The following is a 25,835-nucleotide window of genomic DNA, read 5'->3' as shown; positions in this document are numbered from 1 at the left end:
GAGGGAGAGGCACGGAAATTCACGTAATTTTGGCCCCGTCCCCACGACAAATACGCAATTTTGTTGTGGGGGCAGGGCCAAATGATTGCGGGATGCCGGAGATTTGCCAGCTCTCCCGGGAGTCCATGAGACGACCCGAATTGCGGGAGTCTCTCGGACATTCCGGGAGAGTTGGCAAGTATGATGTAGGTTGTATACAGGTACATGGAATCCCCGTGTAAACAAGGAATATTGCTTAAAATATAAACATTAACCATTGCACTGCCACCTCTCCCACTTTCAAACCCTTGAACCCTGTCAGTATGATTGTGTTGCACAGAGGCACTGCAGTTACATGTGAACTTTCACTCGTACTTGAAAAAGTATGCAGAAAATGAATTGAAGGGATGATGGACAATACTAATTACAGTACTTGTTTTTCCCTACAGGGGATCCAAAGGATAATTATAAAAAGTATTTAAGAAAAAAATCACTTCAAAGGAAATAGAATCATGCACAAAAAGCTTTTATAGGCTGAACAAATGTAGATAATGATTACATTTGAACAGAAATCGTGAGAGCGTAACCGAAAGGTTAATGTAATAGTGCTGCACCCAATATATTCACCACATACCCGCAGGGCAGTTGAAGCCTTTCACCCCTCAGATTATCTCTCGCTGTCGATCACGGAACAATGGACACATATCTATAATTTCACCTCTGATAAATGGAAGTGCAAGATTATATTTTTTTTAAGCTTGGGAGTAACTTTTTATGTCAAACAGCTTATTATGATATATATATTAAATTACCCCTGAGTTTGTAACACTGGTTATACATTTATCCAGCAACAAAACATTGTCATTACAGTTCACTTGTGTGTGGTTTCTGTATTTTTTAATTGCCCCAATATTTAATTAAATCGCAAGTCTGTTACATTTTTTCTAGGGCTCAAAAGAAAACAACATCAGTGTCATTGACGATTGGACCATCATCACCCAAATGTGGAATAACCACTGCAATAATGCAGTCGCTTTCTATACCTGTTCAGCCGGTAAGTTACTTGTGCTTTTCTAAGGTATTGAAATGGATCTGTCACCTGTACATTTTGGGGGCTGAACCAATATTCAGCCTGTTGGATCACTAGAAACTAATGATATTACTGAAGCACGAAGCACACTATTGGCTACATTCTTATGTATAGATGCATGATTCATACTATGGCTATGTTTAGGTGATTGGCACCATTTATGGGCCTAAGGTGTCTTTATAAATACTGTATTGAAATTGGTATTGTAGACATGCTATTGAATTTTCAGTTAACTGTTGTTATATCTCAAGAAAAAAGCCCTTTCAACCTTCTGACTGGGTAGAAGTTATCATAGTAGTTACCGGAGCAAAAATAATGTTATTTATATTAAACATACTTCATTAATGTACATACCTTATTTAGGTGATTATTACTACTAACATTTCAATGCATACTTGCAACTTGCATTTCATAGTTGCAAACTGTCCCTACTTTCGAGGTAAGGTCCCAGGTTTTAAAGATTTGACTATGGAAATGTCCCTATATTCCTGTATTGAACAGCTACACAGTACAATTCCTATACTAAACCCAATCCTAACTATTTATTCGTAGTCTCCTGGTTTTATAAATGAATATTTATAGAAAAGATGTGTTTAAAACCAAATAAATTATTATTATAACTAAATTTTCTAAACATGTCATGATGAGGATTATAGTGCACCAAGGTCCACCTGGACAGTAGCATGTGATGTGGTTACGGTTACCCCACCAGCAGCAATGGGTCCCTAGAAATATTTCAAGACAGTGGTAAGTATAACATAGTTTATAGAGTTCATTATATATTCTCCTCTATTCACAGGTCCACAGCCCCACGTCATATCTGTACCGTCAAGATGGGCCCAGTTCCTCCACGTTCTCTCCTCCTTCCTTCACTAAGGTATGGGTTAGAGACTTGTCTGCTTATGGCTCTGGTTAAGATTTACAACTCAGCCTACAATTAGTGGGTATATAAGTGTACGCAGCTGTTTAGAGGACAATACCAAGTCTCAGTAGTACAAACACAATAAAGCAAATAACAGTGCTGAAAATCAAATTAAACCCTATAAACTATATGGCAAAATAATCACGTTCAAGAGCAGCTCATTCAAAACAGATACATTTAGGACCCGGATCATCCTCGAACGCAATGTGAACGCATCTTGCATTTTAAAAAATCGTAAGTAACTAGCATACGACACCCTTATTCCAGTACAAGCGGATCTCAAGAAACGTTCCCATTTAAATCTGGGTGTAAGTACGCTCTGGCTCTATGTTACTTGCCGCATGCAGACAGACAGAACACACTGCAGGATACATATGTGCAATACAAAGTCCCATCAGAACACATGCACAAATTTTTTTTTGGTTAGAAAATGAAATTACAATTATTAAACTATTGGAATTTATAGTCATTTATAAAAATGTATGTAACTTTTTTTTACATGAAGTACATAATTTAAGATGTTCTTAATGCATATTGTACATCATTTTTTTTTATATAGTTTCTCTCATACCGCTTTCATACTGCCACCTTGGTTCACACTGAACCCGGGCAGACCCGGTTCTGACAAAAAAAAAAGATAAATTGAAAAAAAATAATAAAAAAGTCCTCTTAATACCTTAGTATTTTCTCCACGCTGACTGTCCAGCAGGTTACATGAAGAAATTACGTCATTCCTATTGGCCAGGGAGAAAATGATGCATTTAAAGCGGCAATAGCGGACCCTATACCTGTATAATGTAATCCAGGCGTAATGTTTTTCAGGCTGTTGCAATTTAAATGCATAATTTTCCCCCTGGCCAATAGGAATGATGTAATTTCTTCATGTAACCTGCCGGACAGTCAGCGTGGAGGAAATACTGAGGTATTAAGAGGATTTTTTTATTCTTTTTTTATTTAAATTCAACTTTTTATTAATACATTTTTTTTTATTTTTACACTTGTCGGTGAGATCCAGGTTCAAAAACCCGGGGCTCACCATTCATAGTGCGGGAGACCCAGGTCGAACCCGGAAATTACCCCACCAAAAGAACCGGGTCTAATTCCCGGGTCAGCCGACCCAGGAATTAGACCTGGGGCTAGATTTACTAAGCTGCGTGTTTGAAAAAGTGGGGATGTTGCCTATAGCAACAAATCAGATTCTAGCTATCATTTTGCAAAAAGTACTAAATAAATGAAAGCTAGACTCTGATTGGTTGCTATAGGCAACATCCCCACTTTTTCAAACCCGTAGCTTAGTAAATCTAGCCCCTGGAGTCATTCATACTGCAGCCTCGACCCAGGATGCCAGGACAAGCCCCAGTAAAATCCCAGGTTGAGGCTGCAGTATGAAAGGGGTACTACTTGTACACATATGCTCTGGCATGCATATATGTCAGTCATCACTATCAATCGGTACTTACACCTGTCCTGTAGCTGGTGCAAGTGATACAACTAAAAAACACAAAACTTAGAGATGCCCAGTTGAATGTGCATGCGTTCAACCTTGGCACTCCCTGACTGTACATTGACTATGTGCGTCCACTCTTTCCCGCCTCTGTTCCACCATTCAGGTCAAAGGCATTCGGGTGTGTGCGCTTGGACATGAATTGAGTGCAATTGCGTTCATTGGCACAAAAGTCCGTTTCTGAGCATGTGCAGAACAATTTCGCCAAGATATGGCACACAACTGGACTTACATCTGAAGATGAATCAGGCCCTTAATGTTTAAATTAGGAGATCATTTGAAAATGTAATCAAAGACAACCACACATATAAAAATACACATGTAAAATGTTATTTGGTAAAAGACCTAGCACTGCTTTAGTAATCAAACTGCAACTGACTTAGCATAGTTATAAAATAGAAGAGTTCCGTATTAAATCATGAAAACATTCCTGGCTGAGATGCATAGATATGTAGTGTAGCTTTGTATGCATTATAGAAATGTTGGGAGTTCAAACACAAAGTAGGTTATCAGCTGTTAATATAAAAGGTAGTACTGGCAACAATGAATGGTACCATAAGATACAGTACTACTATTCCATTGGACAGCTTAGAGGTGAATGCCTAACAATGCTCCAAGGAAGCACAGTCCCAGTAACCTAAGGAGCTTAGATACTAAGAAACACAGGACCCATGCACAAGGCTACAATGAACCTAGTACTACGAAGCATAAGTATAATGAATAGTACTTTGGTATTTTATCTTATATTCCTCACTCTGCTTCCTTAGTGGTGGAAATAGATAATTAACTGAAAAAATGCCTATTGTGCTAAACATGTTTAAATGCAGGATGGAAATCTGTACCTCTTATCCCAGCAGTCATTGCAAGCGGGTGGGTGTTTGGGAGCGTGCAAGTTGCCTTAGACTGTTGTAGGCAAAGTACTTATTTTACTTGTAAATGTGGTAGTTTTCCAAACAACCCAAGCTTCCTTTGCTTCCTTGTTAGTCATTCAATATTGTGAAAGTGACAGATTAATGAGCACTGTTGTATTTAAATGTGAGTAAACCAGTAAAACTTATTTTGATTTGTTGGGACATGAATTCTAAGAATGCTAACAGAAGGCTTTGTTTTACAAGTGAGCACACACAATACATGGCTACATATTTTTTTATTCAACTAAGACCCAGAGAACTAAAACAGGGAGGCAGGATGTAGATATGGAAATATACCCAAGTAAATTGGGGGTCATTTCCCCAGGCTTGGTACAGTGAGAAGAACAAGTGTTTTTGCAGGAGTCCACCTGCTGTTTCATTGAGTACACACGTGTCTCATGCTCTTAAGGTGCATGTATCAGCAACGCCTACAGTACCCGTGTTCCTTTGGCCAACTCACCTAATTAAATCACCAGTGCCTGTTTTATGATATTTGACTGCTTGTTTTCATCTACCCTTCATATCACATAACTTATGGTAGTAAAGGGAGAAATGTTTTATTCTTTTGTCAAATATTGCAAATTAGTTACATTGTTTCAGATGTGAGAGTGTTGCAATCCATGTGCCTGGGTGTGATAACAGATTTACAGTGAAATAACAGATTCATACCTCCTCTGGACCCAGCATAAAACAGACCATTTATGTTGAATTTAATTTTAATACCAACATTGTGTCTGCCATATTGTTTTCTTGTGATTCTACATTATGTCATGTATATAGCATGTGACAGTTAGTTACGCCTACAAACCCATTGTCCAAGCAAACAAGGATGTAACTAGACATTTGTTGGCCCCATGTGCTGCCAAATGGTAAAAAGCACATATGCACATCATCAAAGATCAATGCTTATTTATATAATGCCAGCAAATTCCTTAGCGCTTTAAATTTGGGTCTTTGACAGTGAAGAAAGGCCCCCTCTGCTGTTGGTCCCATAGCGGCTGCATCCCCTGCATCTATGCTAGTTATGGCCCTTGCAAGTATATTGATATATTTATATAAGTAATTATATTTGCAATAATAATAATAATAATATATACTAGACATAGGGTTATGAGGGTTATGTAAAATACACCTGAGAAATGTGTAAAAGTAGGTGTAGTAACATCACAATTATTCAGCCTTCTTTTTGTGAACGGCACCCAGCCTGTTACCAAAATGCAGCTTTAAAAAAGATTGGACCGGTGTCGTCCTATCAACACCATAGCAATTCCTTAGTGAGTTCACCAGGCACTTAGGACTGGAAAATATTATCTGCTATAGGCTGGATTTAATGATGGAGGGATCATGTAAGTCCAGTTGTTCTAGTAGTTAAGGGAGGCAAGGTTTATATTAAAATAAAAACCCGGTAGTGGACAACTTCTATAAAGTTATATATGGGATGCAATGTGAAACAGTTCTGTGTATCTAAACTACTACTCTACTATACTGATCTGTTTGGAGCTTTGGATTTCCTATTGATAATGCTTCCAGCAGAGGGCCATCATAGACAGCAATATAGAAAATATGTAAACATAGTAATTAAACATGTCATCTGCCCACAATTTCTTCCTTTATTTCTTAACACATTTTACTGTGTGCCATATAAAAGTGCTAGTTTACTCATTGTCATGCAAAATATCAACAAGGAACAGAATAGAGATTAAAGCTACCCCCATTTTCCCTATAAAAAGCTAGTTTTACACACTCATGGAAAAGTAGTGTCATTCAAGAGCAAAAGCTACAGTTGTTCATCGATGTGATCAGTCAATGACCTACAACTGGCTTCCCATTGCATCCAAATTCAGAAATCTTTTTGGAAACTACTATACTTTATATGAGATTTCCATTTACGGTCATCTCCCAAATAGAGAGCCCCCTCACCCTCAATCAATCCCTGAAAACGTCATGGTATGTTCCATCTTTAATCTCCACTGCCTCCTTCACATGGGAAAGACTAGAGTCCTCTAAGCAGACATAGAAGGACAGCTGTCACATTTTGATAGTGAAGGAGCGTTGTTATTGACTCTGGCATCTGATTGGTTAGGTGCCATGGGACAGTTTCTACAGAAAATCTGTCCCATTTCATTTACTTGATACTTGGTTTTAATGAAAAACAATGTTAGAGATCGCTTCATGGTGGAGACTCTGACTCACTGTCTTGGTATTGCATAAAATCATTGTATCTATGACACTATCATGATGTACAATGAGTGTGCATTTTTGCATACATTGTATTATCTTGTTTTCTTTTCCACAAGTTGTTTAACAGAGGTAATCTCTTTTCTATTAACATTCAGGAGCTTCAGAGTCTGACAGCAACAGAAGGGCAAGTTGTGGTGCTGGAGTGCAGGGTAAAGGGGACTCCCCCAGTAAATGTCAAGTGGTTTAGACAAGGGATGGAAATTCAGGATTCACCTGACTTCAGAATCCTGCAGAAAAGTAAGGACAATTTATTTTGTGTATAAACCAAATTCCTTTTACAAATCCAAAGTAATAAGTCAAAAGATGTACTATGAATAAAGAAAAAGGTTTTGGCAAAATACTGAATGGTTTGTCGGTCTTGGCTATGTAGGGGCCACCAGTTAATCTCTTCATAAGGAACCATTGTAATTTTGAAAATCATATGTTTTATGCAGCTTTTACACTCATACAAAAGAATCATCTACTATATAGGTATATTGGCTAATAGTTTTGATACACTAGATAGAAATAAATTCACATAATGTTTTCTTGTGTCAATCACAGTACCCACTATAGGTTGAAAAATATGTAATATGCAATGGGAGAAATAGACGCACCATTGTCACGAATAGCCCATCATGGTAATCTGTAAGCAGCTTGGTCACACCTGATGGCCACATGACGGCCGTAATAGTCAGACCTGGTTGTTTGGATTAGAAGAGGCCACATATATCTGATTGTATTTAGATATGGGGATCACATCAGCATTTGATTGATGTTGTCAGCTGAACAGATTTTGTAGCTGGCACAGTGTTACTATCATAGAATAGAATTAAGATGACAGAATATTTAATTATGTTAGCTGATCATTGCAGGTTATTTGAGGGTCATGTAATGAGCTATGTCAAGGTAGGTAGGTAGACCAAACCACAGCATGTGTGGCCCGAATAATTATTTTCAAAGATGGCAACACCGATACCAAAAATTGAGGTCATAGAGTAGAGTCTATGGAGACTGTCAGGAATGATGATGGACCAGAAATACCTAGGAATATCAGATCTGGGGCGCAGACCATCAGCTAAACAGCCCTATGGGTATATTTACTTAACTGCGGGCTTGAAAGAGTGAAGATGTTGCCTATAGCAACCAATCAGATTCCTGCTGTCATTTTGTAGAATGTACTAAATAAATGCTAACTAAACTCTGATTGGTTGCTTTAGGCAACATCTCCACTTTTTCAAACCCGCAGTTTAGTAAATATACCCCCTAGTCTAGGAATTTACATGTAACTGGAGTAACTGTCTGTCACTTTATCTCTTTTACTCAAACTGTAGCAGAGATTTGCCATTAAACAATGCAGTTTATGCTTTGTTGTTTCTGATCTATTTTGTATCCATCATATTAGCTGCATTGCTCTATAACCCTGTCATCCTTTCCCAAATTATTTGTTTTTAGAATTGAGACAAATGTACCCTTAAGGTCCAAACTTCTCCTACCTTTAGATTGCATACAGGCAGTTTCCATTTATTATCTAGTAACTTCTCGGTCAGCATTCAGTAGGTAATAGCAGCTGCTGCAGTTATAAATGTAAAGTAAGATTAAAACTGAAAATACATATTACTAGTTACAATTATAATAAAGTTTAAGTGCAAAATAGAGTTGTTTATGTGGCAGGAAAATGCTAAGCTCTTGTTTTCCCCAAATACTTTGTATATCACTTCCATTCCCACATTATTATCCGCTTCATGTCTACTGAAAGAACAAGTGGTTCAAGTCATCAAGTGCATATTGTTCTGCTCGCTAATCTATTTGCTCCTGAAGAGGTTGAGAGGTTATACATTGTATTGCTGGTCTCAAAGAAGCAGACAGGAAAGTAGCTCACTGATGTTTGTTATTACAAGCATGTTACAAGTGTATATAGTCTGTGTGCACACTTTCAAGATATGCAAAAATTTAGAAGGAACAAAATACAGACCAGGATATGCAATCAGTATGTCTTCAGCTATGACTTAGCTATGTATCTCAGCATTCCAAATGGGTGGAGCATGCTGGGAAATTTACATCAGCAACAGGCTGGAGTGACAACACTTACATATGTAACTTGTATTGTATAGTACTTATTGTAAACATTGCATGAAATCTATCAACTGTACTTTTCAATAGCTAAAAAACATTCACAGTCATTTACAAAGGGTAGGGTTACCTCACCAGCCACTAGGGTTTCCGCCTTTTGTTATCACCAAAACTGGACAAGTGCAGCCCAAAATAATTTAAATTTAAATTAGTGCACCATCTTATGCCAAAAGTGACAGTCTTAGTGTGCCAAGCTTATCATATTCCAGTTAAAAGAGAAATTAATTTCAAGTAGAGCACATATAATTTTATAGTATAATTACAGGTATTATTATTTAAATGCAGTAGTTTAATAGCCTGCTTCCTCAGAAAGCTCCTATCTGTACTGCCAAAGGCATCTTGCCTCCGTTCACCTCTGGTTCGCTGATCTTGCTCAATCTGAACTTTCTGTGCACATTGGCAGATTAAGCAGCCTATACTGAAAGCTGTAACATGGAAAATGCTTGTGAAAGGAAAGTGTGCAGGGCTCCTGAAAGCCAGATAGATCCTTGTAAACTGGACAGGCTCATTATTTATCTGCTTTTTTTCTCTTTCTTTCCAACAGAACCACGATGTGCATCTGAACCTGGTAAGGGATTAACAACGTGCACAATTTTAGATTTTTTTGTATTTTTTAATATTTAATATTTCAATATTATATCTAGAAGTAACATTTAGTATTCTCTCGACTCGTTAATTCTATTTATTTGCATGTCTAGAATGTACAGCTATATAGGCTCCAACAATTTTAACCTCATACTGTTGCGCATACAATACCAGTAAATCATTGTGTATGTAATAACCATGCGATACTCAAGCATTCCAACTAGGACACACAATAAAAACAAAACAAAGGAGCACATTTGGGTCATGGAAGTTGGTCAATTCATAATGCTCATCAATTTCTTCACTTTGAATGCCAAATAGATTGATGGTTAGAAATTCCAATTGAAAAAGCCTTGGCTGTCCTGAGAAAACCAGGACAAGTAAGAACCTTACGCAAGAAGAAACCCAGACATGTAGCACATACAATTTACATACATTACATGTTTATATAGTTTGTGTTGATTTTAACTTTTGTTTCTGAAGGTCCAAACTTTTGAAAGACTCAGCATTAATATGCACTGGCTTTCATTGTCTAACCTCTACTTCATCGATCAGAGCTGCTTGCTATGGGTTGATGCACATTTGCACCCTTTTAGTAAATAACATTGCTGCTTATTGACTGAGTGATTATCTTCTTATTGTGGATTTCATCACTCGGAATCTTTGTACACTAATTTCGTGTGGATTGTTGTGACACATTTTCCAGTTGGCCACAGCTCCACTCAGTCAATCAGAACTACATGACCTTTGCCAGAAAACAGCAATAAAAACACAAGTACTGAATTTATGTCTTCGCTGCCGTACAATCCCAAAGCTGCTTTTGTTACTGATGTGTAAATGTATTTCTTGTGAATGCACAGCAGAAAAATGTCATTCTTTTTATAAAGATGTGTGACCCCTTAGTGAAGAGGCCAGTGCTACCATAAGTGTATCTGAACAATCAGCTTATCCTGCGTGTCATATTTAGAGTCAAGTCAATGAACAGGCAGAATAATAAAAAAATAATAACAATAAATAAAACAAAGACAATCATATATAGATAATTAATTGTTAACATAGTTGTAATAAATGTAAAAATAGTTATTATTATTTTTATCCTTCATTTATATAGCACCACAAAGTGTCCGCAGCGGTGTACAAAGAGCTTAGGACAAAACAGAACACGGCATACAGGGCAATATAATAAACAAAGTGCAGTTAAAATATCAGCTCTAAACGCTAAAAACAGATGCACAGGACAAAGAGGTATAAGTGAGCTACAGAACTCTTAGAAACTAGAAAAGGGAAGAAGTAAAAGTGTAAGTGATCTAATGCAAGCTGAAGCTGTGCCCCGGAGAGTGGGCGCAACTAACAGGATCAGAGTCAGTGATAGAGGTGCAAAGGCAAGGGAGACGAGGAGACCAAATACAGGGGTCGAGTGACCAGGTGCAAAAATGAGGTTAGGGTGCTAAAGGCAAAAGTAGCAGGAGGAGGAGGACCCAAAGATTAGAGGACCCTGCTAGTGAGACAGTTGTAGACAAGATGTTCAAGTAATTTAGAAGAAAATGGGAGGAGAGATGTGGGGCTGTAGTTGGACAGGGATGTGGAGTCAAGATTAGTTTTTTTAGGAACAGGCTAGACAAGAGCATTTTTGAAGAAAGAGGGAAGATAGCAGTGGCAAGGATAAGTTGAAAAGGTCGGCAAGGTGGGAGCAGGCAATAGGCACAAGGGTTCTAAGGAGGTGGGAGGGAATGGGATCTAGAGGGCAGGTGGAAGGGGGAGAGGACATAAGTAGAGAATGGACTTTCTGGGGCAGAAGGAGCACATAGGATGATGGCAGGAGGGCAGTGGGGGGGGGGGGTAGGAGAGAAGTGGGAGGTGGAGATTTTGTTTCTGTTGGAATCAATTTTGAAGGTAAAAAAGGTGGCAAAGTCAGTGGCAGTGATGGAGGATGGAAAGGTAGGAGGGGAAAGGCAAAGTAAGGAGTTGAAAGTGGCGAAGAGGCGATGGCAGTTGGATGACTGAGATAATATGAAGACTTGAAGAAGTATTGTTTGGCTATGGAGAGGGCAGAGATGTAGGAGGAAAGGATTAACTTGCAATGAAGCAAATCTGCCAGGGAACGAGATTTTCTCCAGTGGCGTTCAGCAGTACGTGGACATTTTTTTAGGAAACGTGTAAGTTTAGAGCGCCAAGGTTGGGGATTAGAGTGGAGGAGGGTATCAGGCAGAATAAAGGGTGTGATTGTAGAGACAGGTCACCAGATTGGGACAGGTCAGGATGGTTAAGGGGGAGAGGAAAGTTTCAAGGGAGGAGGAAAAGACTGCAGCGTCAAAGGTGTCAAGATTACGCCAAGTCATAGTGCTTTCAGGTGATGGGAGAGATGTGGGAGATGAAGAGAGGTGAAGGAGAGGAGATGATGGATAGAAAGAGGGAATGGGGATATGGAGAAGTTAGAAAGAGTGCAAAGGTGGGAGAAGGCAAGGTCAAGAGAGTGTCCAAGACAATGGGTGGGAGAGGATGTCCATTGTGATAGGCCAAAAAGATGAGGGAAAAAAAGTTTGAAACCCGGGTCAGAGAGGTTATTGATGGAGATGTTAAAATTGCCCAGGATAATGGAGGGAAGGTCTGATGAGAGGTAGTGGGGGAGCCAGGCCACAGATTTATCAAGGAATTGGGAGGTGGGGTCATGGGTGCAGTACATGACTGTGACACAGAGATGAATAGTGTAGAAGAAACATATGGTGTGGACCTCAAAGGGGGAGAACGTAATTGAAGGCTCAGAAAGTATGTCACAGAAGGTTTAAGTGGGGGAAAGAAGGATGTCTACGCCGTCACCTGGACAGTCGCTATGTCTGACAGTATGGATGAAGGAAATACCTCCATAGAGAGAGCAACAGGGGAAGCGGTATCAGAGGAGGAGAGCCAGATTTTGGTGATGGCAAGGAGGTTAAGAGAGTTGGATATGGAGATGTCATGGATAGAGGGCAGTTTATTGCATTATTGCAGATGGATTGCGTTCCAAGTAAGGGGCATGGTATAAACCAAAGGGAAGAGGGGATAGAAAGAGAGGGGTGGAGGAAGGAAGAAATTTAAGAGGGTCTGCTAAGTGAGGGAGTCAAATGGTGTGTGAGCACAGTAGAGAAGAGGGAGGTGGCAGGGGGTAGTGGAGAGAGGCAGCAAGCTAGATAGTGAAATATAATCGATATCAAAGAACAGGATACAGAGCAAACAGTCTGCAGGGAAAGGTATCAAAATATTGTAATGCAGTTAAGATAGAGCATACAGTAACCAGTGAACAAGGATGTAAACAAGGATGTAAATAATCCATGCACAAATGGATTGGAGGATGACCTAAACCCAAAAATGGAGGGTTGGAGATAGTCCATAAGGTGAGTTCAGGTCCATTAGGAGATAGTCCATGAGGTGAGTCCAAGGGTGAGCTGAGGAAGTCCAGGAGAGATGAGCAATGGGAAGAGACCGGGTTTTAGGATAGCACAGGAGAGGATAACCCAAGGAAATCTGAAGAGAACAAAGGCTTGAGAGAATGGACGGCATCAAGGGAAGTCTCGGGAGGAAGACATCAGGAGGGGGCTGAAGTATGAAGCTGCAGGAGCTAGCATCAGGAGAAGAGGATGGAAGCTGTGGTGGGCTGACAGCAGAAGAAGGCCAGAGGAGGGAGACAGCAAAAGGCTGGCAACAGGAGGGGATAAGAATATCCGGATTAGACATATACATGTTTAAACCTGATAGTAGAGGTGGTCACTGCCTAGACTCATGAAGACAAATGGAAACTTTATTTTTTTTATTATCACCAACTGGATTTAATGATTAATTTGCTTTCAATTTTTCCTGTAGTATTTATTATTAGCTGCTAACTATATATATATGGTATGTTTTAGTTGCTTTTCCTATTGGGCTTGTTAATTGATTTTATTCAACATATAACACACAATTAGAAACTGTTGCTTGTTTAGGTCTCTTTAGAAACATTGTTTGCAGCTGTCTCTTTGTGGTGTTATGATTGATTGTTGAATGGGAAAGAGCACCCCGTAAGCTGGTTTCTGGTAGGGTAGTTGTAGTGCATATGATATATTACTATTACTACAACAAACTGTGCACTTGTGGCATTACTTGCATTGGGAAGCTTATCTCTGGCGAAACCCAGCGAATCATATCACTGGCCATAGCCCTTTTCGCCCTATGATATATATGCCCTTAAGTACCTGAACTTAACATCTCATAGTATCTTCACAGGAAGATAGATATTATTGTGATAAATGGCGTTACAAAATCAACCTAATCATAGCATTTTCATAAATAGACCAACCACTTAATCATGAATAAACTGGAAGTAAAAGTTATGGAGAATTATACTGAAGGTAAAAGTACTGAAAAGTAGGTAAGTGGTAGACTAGTAAAACTGGAGATAAAGGCGGTAGTAAGCTGGAGGTAAAAGGTTACCTCTACTTTCACCTTAAGTTTATTACCACGTTTAACTCCAGTTTCTCTCTATTTTTATGTCCACTTTTTAATTCATCATTATCGCCATTTCTACCTCTCATTTAGAATTTAGGTGACTTGCACTGTTAACAAACCAAAATTGCGACTGAATCGATTGAATTGATGCTGACAAACTAACCCGGTTCAAGTACTAGAGATATTTTCAAAGCATATGCTTATATCGAACATAACTACAAAACGCAGTTATTCCAATAATAGTACTGAATGATCGAGTAAGTCTTGTTATGTTACATAGGTCATATTTATATGTATGTGGTGTTTAGAATGAAACTTGTATGCATGCTTAGAATCACTGCTTATCAAGAATATATATCCATCATAAATTGGAAAGAAACTATGGCAAAGCTAACCTACTCATTTATAAAGTCATCTTAATATGGCCTTAGGGAACAATTTTCGTGCAGACAGCAACTCACAGTTTACTGGGTTGTCCATAGTACCGTCCCTACATGCCCTGCACATTCACACAGCCTGAGGATCCAAGTTACAGCAGCATTTTCTCTCACTCCTACCTTCTCTGGCTAATGTGTTCTCCACTCGTCCTGTCTAGACAGAAATCGCCCCGTATCACAGAATGTTTTCTGAGTTAATAAACATTGTAGTTGTTTAAAGCTCCCAGTTTGTCAAATTACCTGATCTGTTCTCTTTGTACTTCTTTTGACTCAATGCTGATTGAAAAATGAATCAATGACCAGCTGTTGCTTTCACCCATTACTCAGCTGTCTACAAATCAGGGCCTCTCCTATTTCTGCAGCATTTTGTCTTTTCAGTGACATGAAAAGGAAAAGTGGTTTCATTAGATAAAAGAGGGAGAAAAACTTTATTATAATGTCTAAACCATATTTACTCTTAGCTTTTGTTCGTCTCCGTTCTTGTAGCAGTCTAAAGGTTGCAGTAAAACTTTCACAGTAATATCAAAAGCGATAAGTGTTCCTTGGCATTTCAATTAAAAGCAATAATGTATTTTTGACTGTTACCATGCATGACCCCAGGGAGGAAACAGTTTGCTTGTGAGGCTTGTTAGACAACTGATACAATCTAAAGCAGATAATTGCACTGATATAAACTATTTTTTCACAGACTCTTATCTCCTGCTTGTTAAATACTTATATTGTGCTTATCCACCATTGTAAAATTTCATGTGCAATCAGGAGTCCAATAATAATTTATGGCTGTGAAAACGTTTGTGTCATTTACTACGAAGTATTATTTTGCTTTAACAACTATGGAGATTTTTTTCTTTTCGACTAATTCTGTCGTTTTAAGATAGTGCTGCCAGTAAAAACGTTGGCCACAGTTAGGCCAATCTTGCTGCTCGGATGAGCAATAGGTTCATTGATTATTTTGGTTACCCAGATCTGTCGTTAGAATTAAATGATCAATGTCGACTCAGTGCATTGGCCGAGCACCCAGATCACTTATTTTATTACGGCTGGAGGATAACGGCACAGGCTGACTGGTACCATCGGCATTTTCCAACATGATTGATATTGATCCAATTGATTTAGCTCAGATATTTATCAGCCATCACACACATTTAGAAGCCACTGACAACTTAAATAGTTTAATACAACAAAAGTACATATGAATCAACGCTTAGACATTGTGGATTTTAACCGTTTAAACTTTTCTTCCTACTCATTTTTTTTATGTTTTTTTATATTTATAGATATTTTTTTTTAATTGTATACAAATTTGATCCTACTAAAAGTCAATAATTACCTATAAAAATTCAGCACCCTTACCTCATGCTGATCTAACTCTGGTTAGGTAAAGTTGGATATACATATATTGTTTGGGATTGATATAAAGTTGATCAAAAATGGTGAAGAATGAGGTTGAATGACAACTGTGGTCAGACAAGTGGTAGGCTGACTGAATTATTTGGACCCTAAAAGACCGGATCTGTCCATTTTGGTCGCACACATGGATGACTAAATTGGACAAAGAACCTGTCACTCAAAGCTTAGCCCCAGTGACCAGATCTGGCCATGTGCTGAACTTTTACGTGGTACAACTTGACAACTGTCATGCAACGTGCATTGTAGCAAGCGTGTTTCCCAAAGCTTAATATTGAATTTCTCTGTAATACATCTTTCTGCAACCAGATGGCACATTGACAGATTCGTACTATACATGTCAAATGAATGAAGAGAATATGCACTGTCAGAGGCGAAAATAGAACTTTATGGCACTCTAGCAGAATTTTGAAGAGTCCTTCCGCTCACTTTAATAAGCCAGTTAGATACCAAATTTTCCTCCACTATTGCATCTGCTCTGCACTTCACTTACTGCACAGAGAAGAAGGGAACACCAAAGTTCCCTTACATTATGAGCAGAATAAATCTCTCTCATTAAGCTCTCTGCTGATTGTGGACTCTGCAGTGGGCAGCAGGGTCCTGTGTTTCTCGGTTGGCACCTAGTTGGGGCATGCAGCTGACAATCCCTGATGGGTCTCCTAATGGTCAACGCGACCACGAGTGAATCTAGGCAGTTACCTAGGGTGCCAAGGTTTAGGAGATACCTAAAAACACTGACAGAGTGACACAGAGAACCAGCCACTGACTTGGAGGGCAGTAGCCAGCATCTTCTTAGCTGGGAGGCTGCTGGCTGCTTCTCCTGTATGTTGGTGATGGGTTGGGAGTATGGCACTGGGATATGATGTCACAGCTCAGCGTTACGCACCGCCAGTCTGACAGAAGAGATTCCACCCCGCCCCCACTACTTACAAGTGCCTGGAGCACCCAGGGAGCATGCGCCTGCCCTGGTGCCCTCAGCTGTTGTTATGTTCTTGCCCTTAGATTTGCCCTCATTCAAGATGGCCGTGATTGCCTCATGAACTTTCCATCTTGGATCTCTGATATGAACTTGCCCTTACAATAGCCCTTATCCAAGATGGCCAGAATTGTCTCAGGAAGATTCCATCTTGGATCTCATTTCCTGTTTGGGCCTAGAAAAGGCACTTCCTGTTATGCAGCCTTTGCTCGAGTATTGTGTTTGTGTCTGAACCAGATGCCCCCCAGAACCTTGCTCCCTTGTGATTTGGAATACAATTACTTGGTACCTCTACAGGATAGTTATCCTGTTGATACTTTGGACTTGCTTGCTGGACATTTAAGATTTATGTCTGTATCAAAATAAATCCTGTTTACTACAGTACTACCTGGCTATTGGGTTCCGTTTGTAATACCAGAAGTGTGACAGAATACTCGAGCCCAAAACGACGGAGCCCGTCTGGTCAGAACCATCTGCTTAACAGCGACTTTCAGATCTGAGTTTCCACATGCATTCTGCTTCAAGACAACTACAGGAATTTCATGCAAAATTTCAAGAACTGAAGACCCAGTGTACAAATAATCAAATCAACACGTAACTGATTTTCAAATAAATGTTCATGAACTCAAAGATCAAATAGCGCTACAAAATGGAGTTATTACAGAACTACAGGTGCGGCTTCAAGAAGTTAATGCTGTAGCACCTTCAGCTGCAGTACATCAGCCCACACTCCCACTACCTCCGACTCGATTCTCAGGTGATCGTGAAAAATACAGAGGTTTTATGCATTTTGATTTACATCCTACTTATTTTTTGACTGATGTACAGAAAGTACGTTGTATTCTTTTATTGTTGAAAGATGATGCATTGGCATGGGCTTCTCCTTTGATAGAAGCAAAAAGTCCCATATTACAAGATCTTTCTAATTTTATGGATGCAATGAACCAGATATTTGATGATCCAAATCGAAGTGCTACTGCTGAGTCAGTTTTATTAAAGATGCGTCAGGGAAGACGTTCAGTGGCTGAATACACCTCTGATTTCCGAAGATGGATCTTGGACACAGATTGGAATTCGGCAGCTAAGCTGTCTGTTTATCGAAAGGGGTTATCTGAGTTCATTAAAGATGAATTATCTAGAGCTGATGCACCCACTGAATTTGAAGCCTTTGTTAAACATTGTATTTGTATTGATGCTCGTCAAATGGAGAGGAAACAAGATAGATGGGGTTCCATGTGGACTCGTCCTAATTATCCAGAACCAGCAATATCAAATTACTCTGGAACTTCTGCAACACAACAAATTGAGGAGTCTGAGCCAATGCAAATAGATACCATTCGCAAACAGATTTCTATTGAAAGAAGAGATCAACGACGACAAGAAATTCTCTGTTTGTATTGTGGTAAATCTGGACATTATGTATCTAATTGTTCTCAACGACCTCGCAAGACAGTTGCTACATTGATGGAACCTAAAGACTCTGACCAGGAATCTATTATTTCATGCTGCTCACATCAACTGAATGCTATTATTCCTCAAATCTCTTCACTGTCTACATTTGAGAGAGAGAACAGAAGAATAAAGAATCATTTTTCAATACCAATACAACTTGAGATAAACTCTCAACTTATTTCAACCATGGCAATGCTGGATTCAGGAGCCAATGGTAATTTCATGGATATAGATTTTGCTAAACAAAACCATATAGTATTTCAAGAAAGAAAGACTCCTGTATTGATGGAGACAGTTGATGGGTCCCCTCTGAGTTCTGGTCCCATCACACATGAGACAGAACTTAGTCCCTGATGATAGAACCCAATCTTAAGGAGGAACTCACTTTTTTTCTCACTTTTTTTCTCATCTCTTCTCCAAATTTTCCCATAATTTTGGGTCTCCCTTGGTTCACTAACAATAACCCAGCCATTAACTGGGAGTCTCAAACCCTAACGTTTCAAGATCCTATCAGTGTGGTCCCGCTTGCACAAGAAGAGAATCAGATCTCAGTGTCCCCCTCTTCTGGGGTGGAACAATTGCCTGTTCAATATCAGGATTTTGCAGATATCTGTAACAAACAAAATGCTGACAAATTACCACCCCATCGACAATATGATTGTCCCATTGATCTATTACCTGGGGCTGCTATTCCTTTTGGTCGGATTTATTCATTAGCTGATCCTGAATTAAAGATGCTAAAGACTTACCTGGAAGAAAATGAAACTAAAGGTTTTATACGTCCTTCAAAATCTCCAGCAGGGGCTCCTATTTTTTTTGTAAAAAATAAAGATGGATCTTTGCAGCCATGCATTGATTATAGAGAATTAAATAAAGTTACTATAAAGAACAGACATCCACTTCCTCTCATTCCAGAATTATTGGAAAGACTGCAGACAGCAAGTATTTTCACAAAGCTCGATTTAAGAGTAGCGTACAACCTAATACGCATTCGACCAGGTGATGAATGGAAAACGGCTTTTCGAACAAAATATGGACATTATGAGTACCTCGTGATGCCGTTCGGGTTATGTAATGCCCCTGCTACTTTCCAACATTTTATAAATTATGTCTTTCGAGATTTGCTTGATCTGTTCATTGTTGTATATCTTGATGATATCCTTATCTTTTCTAATTCTTTACCAGAACATCAAGAACATGTTCGAATTATTTTACAATGGCTTCGGATAAACCAATTATACATCAAGTTGGAGATATGCGAATTCCATCGTACTCAAATAACATTTTTGGGTTACATTATATCCCCTCAAGGACTGTGTATGGATCCCTGTAAAGTGCATGCTGTGGTAGATTGGCCCATACCTAAAAACGTCAAGGATGTGCAACGATTTATGGGCTTTGCTAATTTCTATCGATGTTTTATAAAGGACTTTTCTGGAATTGCTGCCCCCATTACTCAGCTCACAAAAAAGGTTTCCTCCTTTCAGTGGTCACCAGCAGCTGATAAAGCTTTTTCCATTTTGAAAACAAAGTTCACGTCAGCTCCTATATTAATTCATCCTGATCCTACACTCCGATTTGTTTTGGAGACTGATGCATCGGATTCAGCTATAGGAGCAGTAATTTCACAAAGAGTAGGAGAAAAAATGTTACTTCACCCCTGTGCTTTTTATTCAAGGCAAATGACTGCTCCTGAAAGAAACTATGATGTGGGAAATAAAGAACTTCTTGCCATTATAGCTGCTTTTTCAGAATGGAGACATCTTTTAGAAGGTAAAAAGCATCAAGTGATAGTCCTCACCGATCACCGGAATTTGGAATTCCTTAAATCAGTAAAAAGATTATCTCCCCGACAAGCTCGATGGGCTCTCTTTTTAAGCCGTTTTGATTACCTAATTTCCTATAGACCTGGATCGAAGAATGGAAAAGCTGATGCCCTCTCAAGAGCCTATGCGGAGAATCCTCAACAGGTAAAGCCTGTTCAAACAATAATTCCTGATTCAAATTTTTTGGGGGTTATTTGTACAACTGAGTTATTAACAGAGATCAAGAATGGATATGATATTGATTCTACCCTCATGAATCCTCCAAAAAATGTTAAATTATCTTATGACAACAGAGTTTGGCATATGGCACATCAACTATACGTTCCAGAAAAAGCACGGTTAAAGGTCATGCACTATTCCATGACTCTAAATTAGCAGGCCATAAAGGACTTCAAAAAAATCAAGAACTGTTAAGCCGTTCATTCTGGTGGCCCAACTATAAGGAAGATGTAGCAAAATATGTATCCTCTTGTACAACATGTGCCAGATTTAAGACTCCTTGTGCTTCTCCTTTTGTACTACTACAACCTTTGCCAATACCTACACGTCCATGGGATTCCATTTCCATGGACTTTATTGTAGAACTTCCGAGATCTAAGAATATGACCACTATCTTTGTGGTAATTGACAGACTGACAAAGATGGCTCACTTTATACCCTGCCAGGGTACTCCTACAGCAAAAGAAACAGCCGACTTACTTATAAAAGAAGTTTTTCGTTTGCATGGCGTTCCTAATGATGTGGTGTCAGACCGAGGCGTTCAATTCACATCACGATTTTGGAAACAGTTTTGCAAATCCCTTGGCATTGTGGTGAACTTGTCCACTGCATTTCATCCACAGTCAAATGGACAAACGGAGCGAATAAACCAAACACTTGAGCAATACCTCAGATGTTATATTTGTCACCTACAGGATGATTGGGTTGATATCCTCCCCATGGCTGAGTTTGCATACAATAATTCTCAACATTCATCTTCAAGATTTAGCCCTTTCTATGCTAATCTAGGATATCATCCAAATATTTGTCCCAATCTACCTTGTGACTCTCCAATTCCTGCTGTGGAAGATAGACTGATTATTATGCAAAGTAATCTTGAATTATTAAAAGAGACATTGAAAACTGCTCAAGAAAGATATAAACGTGATGCTGACAGATCACGAAGGCCTGCTCCAACTTTTGGTATTGGTGATGAAGTATGGTTGTCAACTAGACATTTAAGAATGAAGGTACCATCTGCTAAGTTGGGAAGTAAGTTTATGGGTCCATATAAGATCATTGCACAGATTAGTTTAGTGGCTTTTCGATTGGATCTTCCTGATTCCATGAAGGTACATCCTGTTTTTCATGTATCATTACTAAAACCTTCAGTTAAGAATCCATTTCCTGGTCGCTCTTTGCCTCCTCCTGAGCCAATTCAAGTTGATGAGCATGAGGAATTTATAGTCGAAAAGATCCTGGACTCTCGTATGTTCCGAAATCAATTACAGTATCTGCTACGTTGGCAGGGATATGGGCCAGAAGATGACTCTTGGCAATCTGCAAAGGATGTTCATGCCCCACTTTTGGTAAAAGCATTTCATCAACAGCATCCTGGGAAGCCTGGTCCTAAGTCGTCCGGAGGACGTCGTTGAGAAGGGGGCATCCTGTTATGTTCTTGCCCTTAGATTTGCCTTCATTCAAGATGGCCATGATTGCCTCATGAATTTTCCATCTTGGATCTCTGATATGAACTTGCCCTTACAATATCCCTTATCCAAGATGGCCAGAACTGTCTCAGGAAGATTCCATCTTGGATCTCATTTCCTGTTTGGGCCTAGAAAAGGCACTTCCTGTTATGCAGCCTTTGCTCGAGTATTGTGTTTGTGTCTGAACCAGATGCTCCACAGAACCTTGCTCCCTTGTGATTTGGAATACAATTACTTGGTACCTCTACAGGATAGTTATCATGTTGATACATTGGACTTGCTTGCTGGACATTTAAGATTTATATCTGTATCAAAATAAATCCTGTTTACTACAGTACTACCTGGCTATTGGGTTCCATTTGTAATACCAGAAGTGTGACAGCTGTCAAGCCCCATGTTTCCCCAGTCTTCTGAGCATAATGGACAAAGAGCCCACAAATAAATAGATAACACAAAGAACTTTATAATCAACTATAATTCAAAAAGCTTTGACCTGCAAAGTTTGAATTACAACTGATCAAGAAAGTAGAAGACTATTTTATTTTGCATTTAACAAAGTAGTGGATGGAGGATTTGTGGATTTGTTTATTCAATTAAAGTTTATTTTTAAATTGTTGTGTTATTTATTTATTTTTACTACTTATAATTGCCAGCGTGTTAGGGATTCTTTTCCATTATACTGGAACCACTGAGGTGACAAAGTTGCCAGTCCAAGGATCCCAATCTTGTTACTTACCCGACCCACGAGGGGAACGGGATGAGCCCTAGTGCTTTTCAGCATGCGATAGGTAGCTTCTGGGAGTGCAGCATCTGTGGTCTAATTGGAGGTAACTGTCAATCATGCAGTTGGCAAATTCTGGGTATACACCTGGGTGAGACCATTCCATGGGACTCCATCAGTGGGGTCAGCTAAGGATCACATATATAACTGTTATGATCGACCAAGTATTCATACAGATTTCCATAAATTTTGGGTATCTGTGGTGGTTAGAGGAATCCCTCACACACTGCTATTTTGGGCCAATGTATTCCAACAATGCCATATTGACAAACAAAATTACCATATGTGAAATCATAAAATAGCTTAGATTACTTTATGATATCCTTGTCTTTCAACAGTACAATAGTGACAGTTTCTAAATCAATATCAATCATTGTAAAAAGAACAGAGGAGCATAATGTTGAAATATTAAGGTAGGTAGTGTACCCCCTAATGACAACCAAGCACATAAAGATACAAGAGGAACCATGATAGTGCAGTATATAAAAGCTATTTATAAATAAAGGTAATACACTCACGCACAATATAAGGAAAATATACAGGTTATCTATGTTAATAGGTAAGATGGTAAGGGCCCACTCACTGTAGATTGATGTCATAGGAACCAAGGAGAGAGGAAAAAGGACTGATACCAGAGTAGCAGCACTCCTTCTCTTTGCGTTTCGTCATGATACTTTGTGAGGGTGATACCAATCACTATTTGTGTATGCTGTTGATGGGGGATCAGAATACCCTTATCTAATATGTGCTTTACAAGATTATCCAATTATTTTTCAAAATGATCACTCATCTGCATGCTAGACTTGTTGAGTCAGCAGTAAGTGATCTGTGTGACCTTAACACTGCTGTGACACTGACAACATGGAACTCAGCACAGTAAAGGAGAAACATGTCAAGGCCTAACTACAGTTGCATAAAAACAGTTCTCTAAGTAAAGTCTAACTGGCATGAATGGAAACATTTGGACAAACATATTGGATATTAAGATATAGGAAACTGGCTATTGGAAAACTGGTACTAATCCTTTGTTTAAATCCAGAGTTTTTTTCTTAATTCAGCCTAGCAAGTAAGTGTATATCATCATCAAAGATAATTATTGCCCCCACTTGCAATCAACTTTTATTGCCCCTTATTATTATGATAAATTGCCCATGGGCACTTCTGCCTCACAGCAGTGGGGTCATGAGTTTGATTCCCAACCATGGCCTTATCTGTGTGGAGTTTGTATATTGTCCCTGTGTTTACGTGGGTTTCCTCCGGGCGCTCCGGTTTCCTCCCACAATCCAAAAACATACTGGTGGGTTAATTGGCTGCTATAAAATTGACCATAGTCTGTCTGTCTGTGAGTGTGCTAGGGAATTTAGACTGTAAGCTCTATTGGGGCAGAGACTGATACATTCTCTGTAGAGCACTGCGGATTTAGTGGTGCTATATATATAATTAAATAAATGATGATGATGATGATTGCCCTCATAATATAAGAATACAATAATAATGCCCCCTTAATATAATGAACAATAAAATGTGCCCCATAAGTTAATTATAAATTAATGTTGCCCCCATTAAATAATGATTACCACAACGATTTATAAGTCTTTGGTGCCTCCTCTTATGTTATGGATGACAATATGACAGCTGCTGTTTGAGCAATCTCGCCTCTCACCACCACCTCTTTTGTTGTGGCTGTTTTGCTGGCAGTTTGTGAAACCGCTGTTTCATACATTCAACGGTTTGTATGTCGTCAAGGTTAAAAGTCGAGATGGCGATGTTGAATGCTTTGCTGGATAAAACACCAGATTTTGGGCAGTTTATCATCAGTTTTGCCTTCATAACACATCGGGCGGTGTAAAATCTGCCCGTAAAAACGCCGCGATCCGTTTAATGCATTTACCCCTTTAGTCTGCTTCACCGTGTACAAAACTTGACTCATACAGAATAATGAATAGCAGAATATGTACGGCAGCTTGAAGTTGTGTATATTGTAATATGAAGGAAATGAGCATGTAATGTAATGTCATTACTTATAGGACTGTTTTGAGGGCCAATATGTGTGCCAGGAAGTACATTTAGAGCCAGAAAAATTTAGAATTTGTCAGCAAAACCTAAATAAGGAAGGGGATAGATGTTAATGGAAAATACAGCTGTTTAAAGTTGAAATATACACTATAACTGTTGTGTTTAATGGGTGAATGGGTACAACGTTATATTATGCTTTTTCTATCATTGTGCTATTTTAGCTGCATTAACTCAACTAAATATACAATATTAATGGGTTTATATGGACCTAGTGATCAGATGTCTCACCGTGGTGAGTGTTTAAGAGTAGTACAGTGTATGTTTTGAGTACTAGTGAAAACAAAGCAGATTGTTTGAGTTAAAGTGTATATATATATATATATATATATATATATATATATATATATATATATAAATACATAGTATATATATATATATATATATATATATATATATATACTTACTATGAATGTGTTTAGTCTCTAAATAATACTTTTGTATTTTGGGGGGCAGAGATTGCTGGGCAAGAATATTATACATTTAAACATATTCATCTGGCATATAGCATTTATTCATGCTATGTACATCACTGGCTGAAAATAAATTGTGGAACAAGTTCAATTGTCTGTGACTTTACACTGAAGATTGTTATTTCTATGTTTGCTGTGTTGTATAATATTAAAGTGGACCTTTCACATAGAAGCAGAGAATGCAGCTATTTTAACCAATATTAATGAGAATTATTCCACTAAGGTGTGAATATTGGTCCGGTCCACAAATTGGCTTTCTCCACTTTGTGTAGGTAATGGGTCCACTTTAACACAATTATTGCCTAAATGTGTCTTTAAGAAATGGTACAGAAATAATGATAGAGTGAAATGACAGCATGTAATTGACATGTGTTCTCTTCCAGAGGAGATCTGTACACTGGTAATTGCAGAGACTTTCACAGAAGATGCTGGGATGTTCACGTGCACAGCTAGGAATGACTATGGATCACTGACCTGTAGTGCACAACTCACTGTGCTTTCTGGTATGTCATGTAGATTGCCTGTAATAGTTTCCTGACATTGACACTGATATCCCAATCAACATTATTTATGTTAGTGCTTGGTCCATTAAGGTGTCATTTATCAAAATCTCTGTTTTAGCATCAAGCAGGCTTTGTCAAATACACATAGCTAATGAAGTGGAACAAAAGACATCCCCCACCAATCATGGCTCTTTCTAGCAGTAATGGGATGAGGTGTGAAGGGCCCACCAGGCAATCTGATGGGGAGCCCACAATAAAGTCAAAATAATTCTATGCAACATAGGCATTTTCATGCTTTGTATACCTAATAAAATGCTGAATATTAATATTCTGGGAATGTCTCCCTACAGCTGCAGAAATCAAAGTATTTTTTTCTAAGTTTTCCAGTATTAAGCAAACTAGTTGTTCTGACTGAGT

The 25,835-nt window shown here is 38.8% G+C and overlaps 1 protein-coding gene across 2 annotated transcripts in view; it reads left to right on the top strand.

Moving 5' to 3' along the window:
- PALLD (palladin, cytoskeletal associated protein) overlaps positions 1 to 25,835 on the top strand; it is a 291,751-nt gene that overhangs the window by 129,002 nt on the left and 136,914 nt on the right. For both annotated transcript variants that reach the window (XM_075197829.1, XM_075197835.1), the window contains exons 4-8: positions 928 to 1,033; positions 1,869 to 1,946; positions 6,743 to 6,884; positions 9,304 to 9,327; positions 25,299 to 25,418. In XM_075197829.1, coding sequence (XP_075053930.1) covers positions 928 to 1,033; positions 1,869 to 1,946; positions 6,743 to 6,884; positions 9,304 to 9,327; positions 25,299 to 25,418 — 470 coding nt within the window. The remainder of the gene's footprint in view (positions 1 to 927; positions 1,034 to 1,868; positions 1,947 to 6,742; positions 6,885 to 9,303; positions 9,328 to 25,298; positions 25,419 to 25,835) is intronic.

This window comes from Mixophyes fleayi, chromosome 1 (genome assembly GCF_038048845.1).
Source record: "Mixophyes fleayi isolate aMixFle1 chromosome 1, aMixFle1.hap1, whole genome shotgun sequence".
Classification (NCBI taxonomy): Eukaryota; Metazoa; Chordata; class Amphibia; order Anura; family Limnodynastidae; genus Mixophyes; species Mixophyes fleayi.
Note: the sequence above shows the minus strand (reverse complement) of the source record. Positions and strands in the feature narration are given on the sequence as shown.